Source organism: Aulostomus chinensis, chromosome 13, assembly GCF_037954235.1.
Source record: "Aulostomus chinensis isolate RoL2024-O1b breed Wild chromosome 13, RoL_Achi_v1.0, whole genome shotgun sequence".
Lineage (NCBI taxonomy): Eukaryota > Metazoa > Chordata > Actinopteri > Syngnathiformes > Aulostomidae > Aulostomus > Aulostomus chinensis.
The window spans coordinates 15,446,427-15,466,653 of record NC_141332.1 but is presented as its reverse complement, the minus strand read 5'-3'; the positions used below and the strand labels follow the sequence as shown (position 1 = coordinate 15,466,653).

The 20,227-nt window shown below is 43.7% G+C and overlaps 1 protein-coding gene and 1 pseudogene across 12 annotated transcripts in view; both read right to left on the bottom strand.

Moving 5' to 3' along the window:
- Positions 1–20,227, bottom strand: part of LOC147251089 (protocadherin gamma-C5-like) — a 279,342-nt gene that overhangs the window by 169,101 nt on the left and 90,014 nt on the right. For 2 of the 12 annotated variants that reach the window (XM_086221571.1, XM_086221579.1), the window contains exon 1: positions 6,807–9,290. The exons of 6 other annotated variants lie outside the window; for them this stretch is intronic. In XM_086221571.1, the coding sequence (XP_086077697.1) occupies positions 6,807–9,185 (2,379 nt within the window). In that variant the 5' untranslated portion in view covers positions 9,186–9,290. Of the gene's footprint in view, positions 1–704; positions 3,153–6,806; positions 9,291–12,152; positions 14,647–20,227 lie in introns of those variants that run through there. 4 more of the 12 variants (XM_086221573.1, XM_086221581.1, XM_086221569.1 and 1 more) reach the window with 4 other exon arrangements.
- Positions 16,795–19,564, bottom strand: LOC147251106 (protocadherin gamma-A12 pseudogene; annotated as a pseudogene).

The following is a 20,227-nucleotide window of genomic DNA, read 5'->3' as shown; positions in this document are numbered from 1 at the left end:
TCTATCACAGTCTAGATGAATCAATATAGAATGAATGAATAAAACACCACGTAAACAACCACCACAACAAGAACTGAGATGGAGAAAAGACATGAGAAGAGACAATGTCCTTGAAAATGTGTATTAAGTTTAGAATGGAGAAAATATTCGTCTGCATTATTTATGCGTAACGTCTGCAAATATACTCAATAATGGGGTGACTTTATGTTTTCTAGCAAACGCAAGAATTAACCTGAAGGCTCATTGCTGATTGATCATCAAGTGGCCCATTAATGCATGTTATTATCATTGTAATGACAGGGAACAAATACTGACAAATAAAATCAATAATATCCTGACCACAAGAATGTATCAAAATCAAAATGACCACAAGGAAGGTTTTGCACATACTACTGTTAAATATCGACTACAGTGAGAGCGAAAGTGAGTGAGTGAATGAATGAGTGAGTGAGAAAGAGAGACCAAGTTTAGGTCAGGAGAATTAATCCAGTGAAAATGTGTAAAATATCAATCAATGATGGTAACGGGATTGTAGACATGTAAATTTAATGTGACATAATGAGAAAGAGGATCTCTGACTTTTTATGACCACATATGAATACAAAATAGACTGATTCCCCAAACAGGTCATAAAAGTCTGGAAACTTTTTTTTTTAATTCTGTCCTGCAGTTTAACTATAACTTGTTTTGAAATGTGCGCGTACCTCAGGAGAGTTATCAGAGTCTCCAAACACGTCAGCAAAGTCTGACGGGCTTTTCCTCAGAGTCTGGTCTGCAGGCAGCGTGTTGTCGTTGTAGGAGGAAACAAACTTAAAGTCACTGGTTCGAGAGCCTGTTGTCAAGTAGGCGTCATAGTTGTAAGCGCTGCGTAAAGTTCCTGTGCCTTCAACATCTGCGTAGTTAGGAGGCAGATAAGCGCTGGGGATGGCTACTGCTCCATCAAACAACAGCCTGGGCTTCCTCCTGCGACAAAACCTCACACCCAGGATGATGATGATGAAGGTCAGGAAGAAGGTGGACACCGACACCAGCGCGATGATTAGGTAAGAGGTCAGTTTGGAGTTCTTCTCCTCGTAAGAAATGTCCTTCAGTTCTGGCACCTCAGCCAAGTTATCAGAGATCAGTAAATACATGGAGCAGGTGGCAGATAGAGAGGGCTGCCCGTTATCTTTCACCGACACCACCAGGTTCTGTTTCATGCTGTCGGACTCAGAAATGTCCCGCTGAGTCCGGATCTCTCCGCTGTGGACGCCGATCGTGAAAAGCCCCGGATCAGTGGATTTCACTATCTGATAGGACAGCCAGGCGTTCTGTCCCGAGTCCGCGTCCACCGCGATCACTTTGGACACCAGAGAGCCTCCGTGAGCACCTTTGGGGACCAGTTCGGTCATGAAGGAGTTGCCCTCCGGGGCGGGGTACAGGATCTGAGGAGAGTTGTCGTTCACATCCGATATGAACACACTGACGCTCACGTTGCTGCTCAGCGGAGGAGAACCGTTGTCTCTGGCCATCACCTGGACTTTGAAGCTCCTGAACTGCTCATAATCGAACGACCTGACAGCGTGGATCATCCCCGTGTCTCCGTTAACAGACACGTAGGACGACACCGGGGCGCCGTTCACCTCCCCGCCTAACAGAGAGTAAATCACCGTTCCGTTCTGTCTCCAGTCGGGGTCTCGAGCACTAACGGAACATAAAGCGGAGCCAGGTTTGTTATTTTCACTCACATATGCGCTGTAGGACTGCTCCTCAAACTCAGGGGGGTTGTCGTTGATGTCTGCCACAGACAAGTGAACAGTTTTGGAGGACGACAGAGGAGGAGAGCCCTCGTCAGTGGCTCTGATGGTGATGTTGTAATCAGACACCACCTCCCGGTCCAGGTGTCCAGTGGTCACCAGAGAATAATAGTTTTTAATAGAAGCCACCAACTTAAAAGGGACGTTCTGCTGAATGGAGCAGCGGACCTGTCTGTTACTCTCAGAGTCTCTGTCCTGCACGTTAATGATGCCCACCTCTGTACCGGGAGGCGCGTTCTCTGGGATGGGGTCAGACACAGACTTCAGCTGGATAACTGGAGCGTTGTCATTCACATCAGTGATGGAAATCATGACTTTCGAATAAGAGGACAGTCCTAATCCGTCTTTTGCTTTGACGCGTATTTCGTATGACGTAGTTGTTTCATAATCAATGACACCAATTAGTCGTATCTCACCCACTTTCCGGTCAATACTGAAAATCTTCTTCACATCCTCCGAAACATGAACAAAGTCATAACTCACATCTCCGTTGACTCCTTCATCAGCGTCAGTGGCACTAACATGAATCACTACGGTGTCTACAGGAGAGTTTTCAGGCAGACTGGCTTTATAAACGTCCTGGCTGAACACTGGAGCGTTATCATTAGCGTCCAGAACAGTGACGTGGATGACGACTGTCCCTGATCTCTGAGGGGAGCCGCCATCGAGAGCTGTGAGCAGCAGATTCAACTCGTTTTGCTTTTCACGATCGAGCTCTTTATCAAGAACAAGCTCTAATGTATTTCCATTGACAGCTAAAATGAAATTATCGTTCTTCCCGAGGTTGTACTGCTGAACGGAATTTTGACCCACATCCGCATCCCGCGCATCCTCGATCACAAAACGAGCTCCTTTGAGTGCAGATTCTGGAATTTCCAGATCAAGCGTCTCGTCATTAAATATTGGCGAGTTATCGTTGACATCCTGAATGTGAAGATTAATCCGATGGAGCTCGAGAGGATTCTCCAGCACAAGCTCGAGTTTCAGGATGCACGACGCCTTATCACCACAAAGCCCCTCTCGGTCAATCCTGTCCGCAACAATCAGCTCTCCGCTTCTCAGGTTGATGTCACAGTAACGTTTATCCGTCCCGTCGGCGTCAATGCGGGCTTTTCTCCTGGCCAGCGCGCTCGTCTCCAGCCCCAGATCCTTGGCTACATTTCCAATCACTGATCCTCGTTTCATCTCCTCCGGAAACGAGAAGCTGAAGTCTCCGTGTGCGCCATGTAGCCAAAGAAGGAGAAAATAAAAGCAGCGCAGCTTAAACACGGTTGTTTTGGAATCCATCGCTAACGAGCAGCTTCTTACTGCCTGTATAAAAGCGGGTGTTGTCGCTCTCTGAACGCAGGAGCACAAGAACGTAACGTCCGTCCCCACCAAAGGACAAAGACGTTTAAATATCCTCAGCTTGGTGTGTAGCGCCACCGTGAGTCAAGCTGTATAAAAACACTGACAAAAATAATGAAAAGAACAGTTTCATTTCTACTGCAGCCTGTTAATACGAGACGTTAATACTCACTGTTTACCTCATGGAGAAAGACTACAACTATGAACAACTTTTGTGACTTCAGTTGCACCTGACGGTCTCACTAAGATCCATCTTCGAAGCACACCGATACCAAATGATGACACAAACTCCTCTGTGCTCAAGACACAGTAAAAACAGAGACAAGAACTCAACTGTGCTCATATTTATACCCAGGACTTCATAAAACCTCTGTTCACCAAGTCTTCTCAAAGTTGTTTTTTTAATGTGCAAGAATGATCACACTTGAATACCAAACATTCATTATTATCATATGAGACCTAATGTTACTTGAGCCTGTAATTCTATATTTACACATTAAATAACTGATTGCCATATTTCCAGACATATTTTAAAAGTGAAATGCTCAGGTGCATCTCTTTGAGTCCCCTTTTGTTTGAGTTGAGATACGTACACCAACTTCCACAGTCTTGCGAAAAGCATCATAAACCAACAATATAGTCTTTCATAATAAAGAGTGTCACATGGAGAGCACTGATGGTGCTGGATGGCAAACTAGGATGGGTTTGTATTTATCCTTTGTTGAGTAACAGTGCAGTGCACACTGAAGACCTCCTCGGTGATCACATGCTCACCAAAACATGTCAACTGAAAAGCAGATGAACAGAGTTGAAGAAGTAAATCATCCGACAGCACTGGAGTAAACTGGTGCTACAGATTGATCAGCTGGCAATTTTACTCTGCTCCTCTGTAACACTGTTGACCTGACTCTGTGTGTGTGTGTGTGTGTGTGTGTGTGTGTGTGTGTGTGTGTGTGTGTGTGTGTGTGTGTGTGTGTGTGTGTGTGTACTAGAGCTGCAGCATGACAATGTCCTGGTGTCGGATCATAAACATTTTTTGACACTCAGCCAAACTGTAATCATTTGTTTTCAAAAGATGAAATGAATTCTGATAGTTGAATACAGGAAGAAAACAATCCTGCAGGTGCGCCCTGAAGGACTTTTTGCTTGCTATCTCATCATTAACGGCCAAATTGAGAAAACTGAGCATCTCTGTCTACAGGTGGTTCAGGCTCAGTTAAGAGTTTACATGACACGTTCATTATTTATGTATTTACTTTGCATCTTCACTTATTCACACTGAATTTAATGCACCTTTGAGAGTTTTGTCACATTTATTTATATTAAGGCTGCAGAAATGTAAAAGAACTTTACTTAAAATAAAAATACATAAATAAAAACAACCCTACTAACAAAAATATATATGTATGATCTCTGATAATTACTTTTACTTCATGTGGTCAGGCAACAAAGAGTGTGCAGGATGTCAGTTTGGCATGAGTGAAGTAAGGAATTAAATAAAGAGGCAAGGACAGAGCACAGATTAAAACATCTTAACAGCACAATATCACCTTCAGTGTGAGTTTCAGCCCTCAGCAGGAAAGGTCTGGGCACCCTGATCTGCATATCAACTCCTGACACATCAGAGTGCAGGTAAATGTGGGGCTGGCGTGGAGTCAGTGCAAGTGTGAACTATAAAAACTACTAAAAATACATTTGTTTTTATCCTGCTAGTTTCTCAATTACAAGTCATCCTCTCATTATATTAACAGAAATATGAGTATAATTTCCTCACAGCAGAGTTGAGTCTTCCTGAGAAGTGTCATTTCTATTTAATTGTTCTTACTTTGTGTCCTTTTTTGAAATATATTTTTTCCAGCACTTCTTTCATATGGAGGTGAGTTTTGTCCTGAGTTAAGGTGTTCTCTTCAAACTACATTTATTAAAGCTGGTCAAGTTGGCAAAAATAAGTAAAGAGAAGGAGGAAAGCTCAGCTGAGGACTGTTTGTTATATTTATATGCTTTACATGGAATAGGGAAGACTTGCACGCGTGATATCCTCCAAAGTACATACAACCACAGCGTTTTAAAAACAGTTCTTGCAACAAAGACAATCCCTTCTGCTCTTGCATTCATCAGCGTGTCACCCTGAAGGACAGTAGCACCTAAAAGTTGGGGTTTATTAATAAAAAAAAGTGTTCATTTTCAGAAAATAGTGCATCAATAACTTTTTGCAAATCAAATAACTATTGTTTTTGATGAGGAAAAGGCAGACATTATAAAGTATGAAGGATTCAATCATTCTCTGGAATGTAAGGCGATTGTAACACCTTAACAGTAAAAGATGGAATTTCCCTTTTTCTACAGTACACAAAGAGAAGAGAAACTCATCCCTGCACTTCAGATATAAGACAGTCTTTTGCTAAATTCAAATACAACAGCAGCTAAAAACAACACTTGCCAAAAACAAGTCAGAGGAGCCAAGTTCAACTCTCAGAACCTTGTCAAACCAACTTGAAATCCAGACGAGCCTTGGAATGTCATGTCAGGGAGTGAGAAAGGAAAACTAGATGAAGCAGCGGCAATCAAAATCATCAGCAGCCATCAGAGGCTCTCACTTTCATTGATAGACTTGAACCTTCAGCAAACTCCAGCAAAGACAGGTGTCTATGTTGTTTTTGACAAAGCTCCACTAAAAATAATCATATAATATTGGATAATCCACCAGACCAAACTTGCGTTCTCACACTGACATCACAACGAAAGACCTCTCATGAATGAATAAAAGGATTCAAGAAAAAGTAATTCGTGAGGACCGTATCACTGATTCAGAAAATCAATAAATACATGCGGCTGACGCTGCAGTCAAGTGACCACCTGAGTAATGAACTCAGAATATTTCAGTATCTCTGCACTGGTGCATATTATGAAGTCATTGATGTAGACAGAGCAGGAAACCATAAATTCAAACACATTCAAGGAGCTTCAAAGGTCAGGTGATGTCATCCACCACATAAAGCACCATTAAACAACATCCACATGTATGCCAAACCACTGCTCATCCAGCTCATGAGAGTAGAGTGATGATGAGATCATAACCATCAGCAGGAATGTAAAACTACTGCCAATCTAACAATCAGGAAGGACGAAGCAGAAGTTAGATCACACACTATTTGAAACCACTTGATAAACAACTGAATATTGAACAGTTCAGCCACGGGTATTGTAGTAGTTATGGAACCAAACGAGCTGAAAAAAATAGTGCACGAACAAATAATTTTTCTCCACAAAAATTTTCTACAAGTATTTTTAAAACAGTGTAACAATGCGCTGACACATGATCTGTCTGCTTTGTCTCATAACTCTGGCTCATTTGGCAAATTCTGTTTTCCACTGATTCATATAAGAAGAGTTCATTTCGTTCAACCATGTTTTTCATTCCATCCTACCTGGATTGAAGTTTTAGATTTTGTGAGAAACAGAATTTTTGAACTGAATTTATCATATCATGTAAGATGTACTTGGACAAGAAATTAAGACTTTCAGTAGATTTAAGTAAAAAGTTCAGGAAAATTCCTGCTTGGACACAAAGAGTATTCTCTACTCTGACATGTTTTTATTAAGCTTTCCAGAGCATAAATATCTCTGAACAAAATTCCAGTTTCTCAGTTAGTCAGTTCCTACCTCAGGAGAGTTATCAGAGTCTCCAAACACGTCAGCAAAGTCTGACGGGCTTTTCCTCAGAGTCTGGTCAGCAGGCAGCGTGTTGTCGTTGTAGGAGGAAACAAACTTAAAGTCACTGGTTCGAGAGCCTGTTGTCAAGTAGGCGTCATAGTTGTAAGCGCTGCGTAAAGTTCCTGTGCCGTCAACATCTGCGTAGTTAGGAGGCAGATAAGCGCTGGGGATGGCTACTGCTCCATCAAACAACAGCCTGGGCTTCCTCCTGCGACAAAACCTCACACCCAGGATGATGATGATGAAGGTCAGGAAGAAGGTGGACACCGACACCAGCGCGATGATCAGGTAAGAGGTCAGTTTGGAGTTCTTCTCCTCGTAAGAAATGTCCTTCAGTTCTGGCACCTCAGCCAAGTTATCAGAGATCAGTAAATACATGGAGCAGGTGGCAGACAGAGAGGGCTGCCCGTTATCTTTCACCGACACCACCAGGTTCTGTTTCATGCTGTCAGACTCAGAAATGTCCCGCTGGGTCCGGATCTCTCCGCTGTGGACCCCGATACTGAAGAGGCCCGGATCAGTGGACTTCACTATCTGATAGGACAGCCAGGCGTTCTGTCCCGAGTCCGCGTCCACCGCGATCACTTTGGACACCAGAGAACCTCCGTGAGCACCTTTGGGGACCAGCTCGGTCATGAAGGAGTTGCCCTCCGGGGCGGGGTACAGGATCTGAGGAGAGTTGTCGTTCACATCCGATATGAACACACTGACGCTCACGTTGCTGCTCAGCGGAGGAGAACCGTTGTCTCTGGCCATCACCTGGACTTTGAAGCTCCTGAACTGCTCATAATCGAACGACCCGACAGCGTGGATCAGCCCCGTGTCTCCGTTCACGGACACGTAGGACGACACCGGGGCGCCGTTCACCTCCCCGCCTAACAGAGAGTAAATCACCGTTCCGTTCTGTCTCCAGTCGGGGTCTCGAGCACTAACGGAACATAAAGCGGAGCCAGGTTTGTTATTTTCACTCACATATGCGCTGTAGGACTGCTCCTCAAACTCAGGGGGGTTGTCGTTGATGTCTGCTACAGACAAGTGAACAGTTTTGGAGGACGACAGAGGAGGAGAGCCCTCGTCAGTGGCTCTGATGGTGATGTTGTAATCAGACACCACCTCCCGGTCCAGGTGTCCAGTGGTCACCAGAGAATAATAGTTTTTAATAGAAGCCACCAACTTAAAAGGGACGTTTTGTTGAATGGAGCAGCGGACCTGTCTGTTATTCTCAGAGTCTCTGTCCTGCACGTTAATGATGCCCACCTCTGTACCGGGAGGCGCGTTCTCTGGGATGGGGTCAGACACAGACTTCAGATTGATGACAGGAGCGTTGTCATTCACGTCAGTGATGGAAATCATGACTTTCGAATAAGAGGACAGTCCTAATCCGTCTTTTGCTTTGATGCGTATTTCGTATGACGTAGTTGTTTCATAATCAATGACACCAATTAGTCGTATCTCACCCACTTTCCGGTCAATACTGAAAATCTTCTTCACATCCTCTGAAACGTGACCAAAATCATAACTCACATCTCCGTTGACTCCTTCATCAGCGTCAGTGGCACTAACATGAATCACTACGGTGTCTACAGGAGAGTTTTCAGGCAGACTGGCTTTATAAACGTCCTGGCTGAACACTGGAGCGTTATCATTAGCGTCCAGAACAGTGACGTGGATGACGACTGTCCCTGATCTCTGAGGGGAGCCGCCATCGAGAGCTGTGAGCAGCAGATTCAACTCGTTTTGCTTTTCACGATCGAGTTCTTTATCAAGAACAACCTCGATTTTTTTTCCATTGACAGCTAAAATGAAATTATCGTTCTTCCCGAGGTTGTACTGCTGAACGGAATTTTGACCCACATCCGCATCCCGCGCCTCCTCGATCACAAAACGAGCTCCTTTGCCCGCCGACTCTCTAATTTCAATATTAACAATTTCTTCGTTAAATATTGGCGAGTTATCGTTGACATCCTGAATGTGAAGATTAATCCGATGGAGCTCGAGAGGATTCTCCAGCACAAGCTCGAGTTTCAGGATGCACGACGCCTTATCACCACAAAGCCCCTCTCGGTCAATCCTGTCCGCAACAATCAGCTCTCCGCTTCTCAGGTTGATGTCACAGTAACGTTTATCCGTCCCGTCGGCGTCAATGCGGGCTTTTCTCCTGGCCAGCGCGCTCGTCTCCAGCCCCAGATCCTTGACTACATTTCCAATCACTGATCCTCGTTTCATCTCCTCCGGAAACGAGAAGCTCAAGTCTCCGTGTGCGCCATGTAGCCAAAGAAGGAGAAAATAAAAGCAGCGCAGCTTAAACGCTGAACGCGTTGAATCCATCGTTAAGGATCAATTCAAAAATACTGAGGAATCGATGGAACCAGCAATTAATGTGAAGTACAACCAACACGAGCAGCGCCCTGTGTGGATTTTCCTGCAGCTCGACCTGGCAATAGGCGTGTTAGAACGTCCTTCCACAAAGAAGAGAGGACTAAATATTGTAAGGCTGGTGTATAGCGACACCGTGAGTTCAGTGAAACAATCACACTGACAAAACTAAGGGAATTCAGCATAATTCGGTCTTAACCTGCAGATTGGGGTTCTGACACGAAGCTTGAATTCAAAAGGGAGGAACATTTCCAAGCAGGTACAAAAAAAAGGGCTCTAATGAGTAAAAGTGCCCTGATTCGAACAAATCAAAGACAAACCCATCGATATAAACACCTTGGACAGCACATCTTCATTCAGTTTCCTCTGATGGAGCAATGCTACAAAAGTGTTATGTCCTCTCAGTGTGTACACTTTGTGTTTACCTTCATGAGTAGACGCGTTCTCATTCCCATCAAAATGTTGCCATCAACTGATGACCATCTGAAGTTATTATAATCATGATTACATTGATTTTGGTTTGTTTAAAAAAGGGGGACAATTCAACAAGGAGCACATCTCGTCCCACCTCATCCTCAGTATTAAATCTGATAAGATACTCACAACGAAAGGGGCAGTCAACACATCAGCCATGCCACGTTGCTGATGTGACAGAAATTACATGTTGTATGAGCTTCTATGCTCTCCTTGTAGACTCTTTACAGTTTAAATGTTTTTTATACAGACAAAACTGTGAGGTTATGTTGTTGTGTACAATGTTAAATAATGCATGTTCAAGACGTCTAGACTGAAAAGGAGCTCCCGTGTCGTCAGAATTACATCTGTCACCATCTTACAGGGAGGCTCAAGTGTATAAAAGCCTCATGCACTCTACTGTTCTCAATAAGTTCCATTATTTCATTTTCAGGGGGGATGTGCTCTGTGTCAGGTCACAAGTACAATATTTGTAAATCAAATCAGTGTCTCTGTGGGAATGTATAAAATAATTAGTTTACTAGAATGCAATTAAAACTTTTTATGCATTGTAGTAATAAAAACAGACTAAAATTGAAAGAAAAAAATGAAATCAGCTGCCCACAAACCCTCAAAAGGAAACATCAAGGTTCACCATAATATGATCATAGGTGAAGTTTAATTGACTAAAACCAAATTAATATTTTTAGGTTTTTATTTGGCAGAGGTGAGACTAACATTTTCAGATTTTTCAATAAAAAAATGACCCAATAAAAAGAGGTTAAAGATGAATAAACATGGTGGCTAACTTGCACAGGACAGAGGAAAATGATTTGAAAAAGCTGCCAAGATCGCCATTGTATCAGATATATTATATATTTTCTTTTATTTGTTTTTTTAAACTGAAAAATAGGAATCCAGTTCCAAAAATAATGACAAAACACACTGAAGAGATACAAAGTCAGAAATGTTACTGTGAGCTCTCATTCCACCCCAGTACACATCAGCGAACGTGGAGCAGGATCCATCATTTCAGAGAGACATGCAATGACTGCAACGATGGAATTTAGCTTTGCCAGTGATGAAAATCAAATGAAGCCCATGAAGATGACACCGTATTTGAATTCCTTTCCTCTCAGGTGAAAAACACATATCGCCTTTCAAAAGTATCCCACAACTGAGACAGAGTATGAGTTCTGACAAGGAGCATCTCCACACATGCTTGCGCACGCACACACAGCTCAGACAAGACCACCAGGACTCCCCAGAAGTATTCCAAAAAGATAACCAACACAGCACAAACACTGAAGATCCATGGAGCAAATCCACACCAGAGGATGAAACAGCATATCTTCCAGGGACTGGCTTCAGTCAGGGACTTCTACAATCACAGAGGAGTCGTACTGTATGTACCAGTCACCCTGATAAGAAGCACACATCACAGTCACATGATTACCTGGAATACCAGGAATGTCAGCTCAGACTATTAATCAACAGTCACATGTAGAAAATAAAATCTGTTTTATCACTGCACTAATCTTTGCTTTGTGTACTTTGTGTAGACACACACTACATTAACCAGAATGAATCTGATTGGTGGATGGAAGCCAGCAGCCGCAAAGGACATGTACAAAAACACAGGGAGAGCATGTGAAGTCCACACAGTCTGTTAGGCCAGAGCAAGAAACACAGCACTGCTGTGCCACCCACACCAAGAACCAACAATCTGATTTAAAAAAAAAAGACACCTCATTCTTTACCAGACTGAACAGTACCAACAACAAAAAAGAATCATCAGCTAAAGCAGAACTTTGCTTATGCAGAAACTTCAGCATTGGACAGATGCAACAACTAACATTGGGAATATGAGACAAACTATTCTCTTGCTAGATGTTGAATAGGACAAAAATGGTTGGGAGACAAACAAGCACTTAAAGACCTAACGTACAGACTACATACATATGCCGGATTTTATTGGAGCACCCGACAGCCGCTTGGCTGAGAGAATAAAGGTCTGATCGTGAAAAGAATTTTTCAAACCTGACAGCGCATCAGAAAAAACATGACACTAAAATGGCGCCAATACAATTACATGTACTATTTAGTGTTAATTCAAGTGTGGGGAAAAGAAATAATGACAGCAAAGAAATATGACAAATAGAGTTGCTGTAAAATTTGGCTGTGAAGGGTGATGATTGATTTTGTACACCTAAAAATGTCTCATACAATCAAACAAGAAATCATGTTAAATAGATGTGCAAAATATTACTCAAAGAAGAAAATGGAATATTAGATATGTATGATATTAATTTTGAAATAATTAGGAAAAAGATCACTTATTGATTTGTTATGACCACGTATAAATGCCAAGAATTCTGATTCTCCAAACACGTCACCACAGTCAAAAGTGGAAAAAAAAATCGGTCCTGGAGTTTAACTCAAACTTGTTGTGAAATGTGCGCGTACCTCAGGGGAGTTATCAGAGTCTCCAAACACGTCAGCAAAGTCTGACGGGCTTTTCCTCAGAGTCTGGTCAGCAGGCAGCGTGTTGTCGTTGTAGGAGGAAACAAACTTAAAGTCACTGGTTCGAGAGCCTGTTGTCAAGTAGGCGTCATAGTTGTAAGCGCTGCGTAAAGTTCCTGTGCCGTCAACATCTGCGTAGTTAGGAGGCAGATAAGCGCTGGGGATGGCTACTGCTCCATCAAACAACAGCCTGGGCTTCCTCCTGCGACAAAACCTCACACCCAGGATGATGATGATGAAGGTCAGGAAGAAGGTGGACACCGACACCAGCGCGATGATCAGGTAAGAGGTCAGTTTGGAGTTCTTCTCCTCGTAAGAAATGTCCTTCAGTTCTGGCACCTCAGCCAAGTTATCAGAGATCAGTAAATACATGGAGCAGGTGGCAGACAGAGAGGGCTGCCCGTTATCTTTCACCGACACCACCAGGTTCTGTTTCATGCTGTCAGACTCAGAAATGTCCCGCTGGGTCCGGATCTCTCCGCTGTGGACCCCGATACTGAAAAGCCCCGGATCGGTGGATTTCACTATCTCATAGGACAGCCAGGCGTTCTGTCCCGAGTCCGCGTCCACCGCGATCACTTTGGACACCAGAGAGCCTCCGTGAGCACCTTTGGGGACCAGCTCGGTCATGAAGGAGTTGCCCTCCGGGGCGGGGTACAGGATCTGAGGAGAGTTGTCGTTCACATCCGATATGAACACACTGACGCTCACGTTGCTGCTCAGCGGAGGAGAACCGTTGTCTCTGGCCATCACCTGGACTTTGAAGCTCCTGAACTGCTCATAATCGAACGACCTGACAGCGTGGATCAGCCCCGTGTCTCCGTTCACGGACACGTAGGACGACACCGGGGCGCCGTTCACCTCCCCGCCTAACAGAGAGTAAATCACCGTTCCGTTCTGTCTCCAGTCGGGGTCTCGAGCACTAACGGAACATAAAGCGGAGCCAGGTTTGTTATTTTCACTCACATATGCGCTGTAGGACTGCTCCTCAAACTCAGGGGGGTTGTCGTTGATGTCTGCTACAGACAAGTGAACAGTTTTGGAGGACGACAGAGGAGGAGAGCCCTCGTCAGTGGCTCTGATGGTGATGTTGTAATCAGACACCACCTCCCGGTCCAGGTGTCCAGTGGTCACCAGAGAATAATAGTTTTTAATAGAAGCCACCAACTTAAAAGGGACGTTTTCTTGAATGGAGCATCGAACTCGTTGGTTACTATCAGAATCTGCATCCTGCACGTTAATGATGCCCACCTCTGTACCGGGTAACGCGTTCTCTGGCACTGGATTACTCAAAGATTTAACGTAAATTACAGGTATGTTGTCATTAACATCAGTGACGTCAACTGTCACTTTTGTGTAAGATGACAAACCTAAGCCGTCCTGAGCTTTTATGCGTAAATCATATGTTGTTACAGTTTCAAAGTCAATCGTAGCAATGACTTTAATTTTGCCGGTTTTGCGGTCAATACTAAAAACTTTCTTCACATCCTCCGAAACATGACCGAAGTCGTAAGTCACTTCTCCGTTCACTCCTTCATCTGCATCACTTGCGCTGACTGTCACCACTACGGTGTCTACAGGAGAGTTTTCAGGCAGACTGGCTTTATAAACGTCCTGGCTGAACACTGGAGCGTTATCATTAGCGTCCAGAACAGTGACGTGGATGACGACTGTCCCTGATCTCTGAGGGGAGCCGCCATCGAGAGCTGTGAGCAGCAAATTAACCTCTTGTTGTTTTTCACGATCGAGCTCTTTATCAAGGACAAGCTCGATTGTGTTTCCTGTCTTGGCCAGAACAAAATAATTATTCTTTTTCAGACTGTACTGCTGAACAGAATTCTGTCCCACATCAGCATCGTGTGCCTCTTCTATCACAAAACGAGCTCCTCTGACTGCCGACTCACGAATTTGCATATTGATGTATTCTTCATTAAACTGCGGTGAATTATCATTAACATCTTGAATGTGTAAAGTGACTGGATGCAGCTCCAGGGGATTCTCCAGAACAACGTCGCGTTTTATCACACACGTCAGCTTTTCTCCGCAAAGCTCCTCCCGGTCAATCCTGTCCTCGACGATTAAATCTCCAGTCCGGACACTGATATCACAGTAGCGTTTACGGTTCCCTGCAGCGTCAACACGAGCATTTCTAGCGATCAGGTTTTTTGCGTCCAGCTTCAGATCCTTTGCTATGTTCCCGATAACAAATCCTCGCTTCATTTCCTCGTGTAAGGAATAGCTCACCTCCCCATCCACACTCTGCCAGAACAGGAAGAGAACGAAGAAGCCCGGTGTGATCCCCATCACTTCAATTTGCAAGCAAAACCGTCCCCGTTTGGATCACAGATTCGATGCGTATTTTACAGACAGAAAGACTTCGGGAGCAATCCGCAGAACCTCTGGCTGCATCGAGAGCAACACAAGAAAATGGGCGATCCTGTATTTGTCTGCACACCAGAAGGTGGAGAGGTGTTTAACAAAGGCTAGCAAATAGCGACGACATGAGGGCAATAAAAACATTACAGAGTGGAACTCTTCCACTCTGATCAGAATGCTAAGCATGTATGAACGAATCAATCAAATGCTCTTCAATGTTATATAGATCCTGAAAACGCATTGCTATTGTATTTGTACTTATTCTCCTTTAAAATGTTGATTCTAGTTTACAAAATAATTCAGTGACAAAACTGAAGCTTAAATCCAAAGTCACCCAAAAAAATCAGGCACTCCACTTCTGAAAGACCCCATCTTCTCTGCTGGACTTGTGCACTGATTAACCAAAAATTCTGCAAATCAAGAGGTTGCTACAATTGATCTGGACTAACCAGCACAGACAAAGACGAATCTACAACCAACTCATAGCCTCTGGAAAGTGTAGATTACGTTATCTAAACTCTTACAAGTCAAGGTCCTGGGAACACCCTGTTTAATACCAGACAGACAGAAAGATAGACAGCACCCCAAGACACCTGTCACATGCTGTGACTTTGATCTGAATAAAGTACAAGAGGGGACTTTGCTGAGGACAAGCATGTTTATAATAACAAGGACACGAGGATGACAAGAATCTGCAGTTTGCTGACATCTGGAGACTCTTTTGGTACATTTCTGTGGATGGATAGGATGTGAGTCAACGATTGAACCACTAACTCTTAAAACTAAAAAAAAATAACTCAGAGTAACAATAAAAAATCTATAAACTGAAGTAAGTGAGAGGTGGGTTAAATAAATGGTTGCGATTGGTTTTAAGGGTTGATCAGTTGGAACAAATAAAACTACCAATGAAAGTAGTGATGGACAACACTATTGAAATTATAAATTTATTCAAATGAAGATGGTGGAATATTAGACCATGAACCCCATTGTGCACGAACATCGGGTGATTTTTTAACCAAACGATTCTTGTCGTGTCATTTTAATTTTTTTTTTTAAATTTTAAGTGACATTGCATATGAGGAAATTAAAGAGGAGTACTTCAATTTAGCATATAGAGTTGCACTTTAATATATTTTGATGAAAAACGATATTTTATCAGGAATATTATATCGGGTAAAGTATACTCAACGTGAGTGATGGCATTCCTAATTTTAATGTTAGTGTTCTAGGGTGAAGACACTCACAGGGAAACATAAAAGATCATCTATGTGACTGATCTGATTTTCATACAGACAATTCAATGCTACAGATACTATGCACTTACGCAGTGCACCTGAGAACTTACAAACACCTCATCGAAGTCTGCTGACTGATGAGACCCAACATGGAAGTGTACAGTCACAGCACGAGACACCGTGTTTGAAAATGCACAACCCTTGAAGAAACCTACACATTTCTATCCAGTGGCTTGGAGATGGATCCCGGATGTTATTGTTTGTTTGTGGGGACATTCCAACCTGACACTGATCCAAAACGCAAGGTCAAGACCCTTAATTGGCTATCAGAAGAAAAAAAAGAAAAGCAGAGCAGCCATAACTCATCATTATTGATCGCCTCTGAGAGGATCTCAACAGGAATTCCATGCAAGGAAACTGAATACTATTTTCCATGAAGGATGTCCGATGTGACAAACATAGAGCCTATTACAATATCACAAATACAGCTGGCTTTCACTGAGGTGAAATGTTGAAATACAATTATAAAGAAAAATGAGAAACATTTGAATGATGACTGTCATCATTTCTTGTTGCAATGTAAATTTGAGTTATTGAAAATGAGGGGGCGGAATTGTTTCCCATGTTTAAGCTTTTATTGAAAGGCTGGTACACATGCAACATCCCTGGGCGGGAATGTAAATTCTTGAAGAAAAATGGAGGAGTTTCAAACTTGTGTTAACCTATCTTTCAGAGTTGATATGTTCTTCTTAAGAAAAACTTGTAGTCAAGTCTCATGTCCTATAATGGTGAAAGAGTGGCATGTGCTTCCTGAATGAAATTGTTGGATTAAAAAAATGAGAATAATTCTGTTGCAGTCTGCTTACATAAAACAGAAACTGGGTTGTTTTTTTTTGCAATAATGCATTACATAAAAAAGAGCAAAATCGGAAAAAAATGTTTTAAATGACAATATATAAAGACTCCTCTGCCCTAAAATAGTAAAAGTGTTTTAGAACCAAGGACAGCGTAAATGCAAAATATTGAACAGGTTCCCATGAGTCTGAAAGGATTTGACATCCAAAATACAAATGACAAACGTCACTGCAAACTGCAGCAGGAAAAGAAGAAAATTTTTACAAACTGTGAAGGTATGAATGTATATCTAAAAGTAGTAAGAGTTGACCATAACTTTCTCGACCAGTGAGTATTCATCATGACGGAAAATTGAAGTGAAAAAAAGGCCAAACTGAGTTTAAAGAGGGATTAATGCAAATCAACTGTTGTGAAATGAGCGCGTACCTCAGGGGAGTTATCAGAGTCTCCAAACACGTCAGCAAAGTCTGACGGGCTTTTCCTCAGAGTCTGGTCAGCAGGCAGCGTGTTGTCGTTGTAGGAGGAAACAAACTTAAAGTCACTGGTTCGAGAGCCTGTTGTCAAGTAGGCGTCATAGTTGTAAGCGCTGCGTAAAGTTCCTGTGCCGTCAACATCTGCGTAATTAGGAGGCAGATAAGCGCTGGGGATGGCTACTGCTCCATCAAACAACAGCCTGGGCTTCCTCCTGCGACAAAACCTCACACCCAGGATGATGATGATGAAGGTCAGGAAGAAGGTGGACACCGACACCAGCGCGATGATCAGGTAAGAGGTCAATTTAGAGTTCTTCTCCTCGTAAGAAATGTCCTTCAGTTCTGGCACCTCAGCCAAGTTATCAGAGATCAGTAAATACATGGAGCAGGTGGCAGACAGAGAGGGCTGCCCGTTATCTTTCACCGACACCACCAGGTTCTGTTTCATGCTGTCAGACTCAGAAATGTCCCGCTGGGTCCGGATCTCTCCGCTGTGGACCCCGATACTGAAGAGGCCCGGATCGGTGGATTTCACGATCTCATAGGACAGCCAGGCATTCTGTCCAGAGTCCGCGTCCACCGCGATCACTTTGGACACCAGAGAGCCTCCGTGAGCACCTTTGGGGACCAGCTCGGTCATGAAGGAGTTGCCCTCCGGGGCGGGGTACAGGATCTGAGGAGAGTTGTCGTTCACATCCGATATGAACACACTGACGCTCACGTTGCTGCTAAGCGGAGGAGAACCATTGTCTCTGGCCATCACCTGGACTTTGAAGCTCCTGAACTGCTCATAATCGAACGACCTGACAGCGTGGATCAGCCCCGTGTCTCCGTTCACGGACACGTAGGACGACACCGGGGCGCCGTTCACCTCCCCGCCTAACAGAGAGTAAATCACCGTTCCGTTCTGTCTCCAGTCGGGGTCTCGAGCACTAACGGAACATAAAGCGGAGCCAGGTTTGTTATTTTCACTCACATATGCGCTGTAGGACTGCTCCTCAAACTCAGGGGGGTTGTCGTTGATGTCTGCTACAGACAAGTGAACAGTTTTGGAGGACGACAGAGGAGGAGAGCCCTCGTCAGTGGCTCTGATGGTGATGTTGTAATCAGACACCACCTCCCGGTCAAGGTGTCCAGTGGTCACCAGAGAATAATAGTTTTTAATAGAAGCCACCAACTTAAAAGGGACGCTCTGCTGAATGGAGCAGCGGACCTGTCTGTTACTCTCAGAGTCTCTGTCCTGCACGTTAATGATGCCCACCTCTGTACCGGGAGGCGCGTTCTCTGGGATGGGGTCAGACACAGACTTCAGCTGGATAACTGGAGCGTTGTCATTCACATCAGTGACGTCAATCACTACTTTGGCTTCCGTGGAGAGACCATAACCATCTTTAGCTTCAACAAACACTTCATATTTATGTCCCTCCTCATAATCGATCTCACCTGATACAATTATTTCTCCAGTTTTCTGATCGAGTGAAAACAGATTTCGTGATTTATCAGACAATCGGCTAAATTCATAAGTAACTTCTCCATTCACACCTTCATCTGCGTCTGTCGCACTCACAGTGATTATTGGGGTTTTCAGGGGGGAGTTTTCCTTCAGCGTGGCTGCATAAATGGCCTGAGTAAAAACTGGGGCGTTATCGTTGGCGTCAAGCACAATGACGTGTATGACCACAGTCCCGGATCTCTGAGGAGAGCCTCCATCCACCGCCGTCAGCAATAATTTCATCTCCTGCTGCTCCTCTCTGTCTAACTCCTTATCTAAAACCAGCTCTCCAAATTTACTTCCAGCACTCGTTGTTTGAATATTGAACACAAAATTTGCGTTTTGCTGTAAAATGTAGCTCTGAACTGAATTCTTGCCGATGTCTGCGTCCTGTGCTGCATTGATGCGATATCTGGCTCCTTTGATAGCAGACTCACGTATTTCCAGCTTTATAATATCTTTTAGGAAAACAGGTGCGTTATCATTGACGTCTTGTACTTGTAGTGATAGCCGATGTAACTCCAGTGGATTCTCCAGCAGCAGCTCGAATCTGAGAACACACGAAGGCTTTTCTCCGCAATGCTCCTCTCTGTCGATTCTGTCCGCGACGATTAAATCCCCGCTTCGAAGGTTTATCCCGCAATACTGTTTGTCGTTTCCCTCCATGTCAACTCGAGCTTTGCGAGCAGACAGTCTGCCCACCTCCAGTCCGAGATCCTTAGCAATATTTCCAATAACAGATCCGCGTTTCAGCTCCTCCTGAACCGAATAGCTCAGGTCTCCGTGCGCCGAGTGCAGCCCAACAAAGACGAAGACCAAGCTGAAGCATGGAAACACACCTTGTGTGTGGAACATCTTCTGGCAGTAGCCCCCACACTCAGGAAAACACGCGAGTTTAGATGGTGAAAATGCGCTGCTCGATCATACGCGTCCTCCAAGCACGAGTAGCCTTTGTGTATGGCGATGAAGAAGACGGGATGGCGGACTCCAGTTATGGGTGGTGTGCAAAGCAGACCGAGCATCTGACTGCAAGCTGGTCAATAGTGACACCGTGAGGACTAAAGAATTACAACGGCTCTAAAGCGAAGATGACGAATTCCGTCAAGACATTGAACTTTGCCCTCCAACTCAATATGACGAGGTATTAAAAGTACAGGAGGAACACTTTTGTCTGTCGTATTTAATTTCTTTCAGTGATAGACGTCTCTGGGCTTCACAAACCAAGGATGCATTCCAAAACATTTGAAAGTCACAATGTAAAACGCAGCATAACCCGTGATTTTCATTTCAACGTGTCACTTTTTCTTTTAGTTCCGTGATTTAGATTCAGTAAAGTCCCCCTCTTACCCTGTCACTCTCCATGACTGTCTTTAAAATGTACCCTTTTCTTTCCAAAATAAAAAGAAGTCTTTCTTCAGAAATATCGCTTCATTTATATATTGTAATCTAGTAAAAGTCATAGGTACATCACCACGCGAGCTGAAAGACGAAAACACAACACGTGCAGGAGGGAAAACTCCTTTGTTTCAACGAGGGAAAAACAGTGTTTGTGACTGAAACTCTTCAGTCCATGAACACAGCGACGAT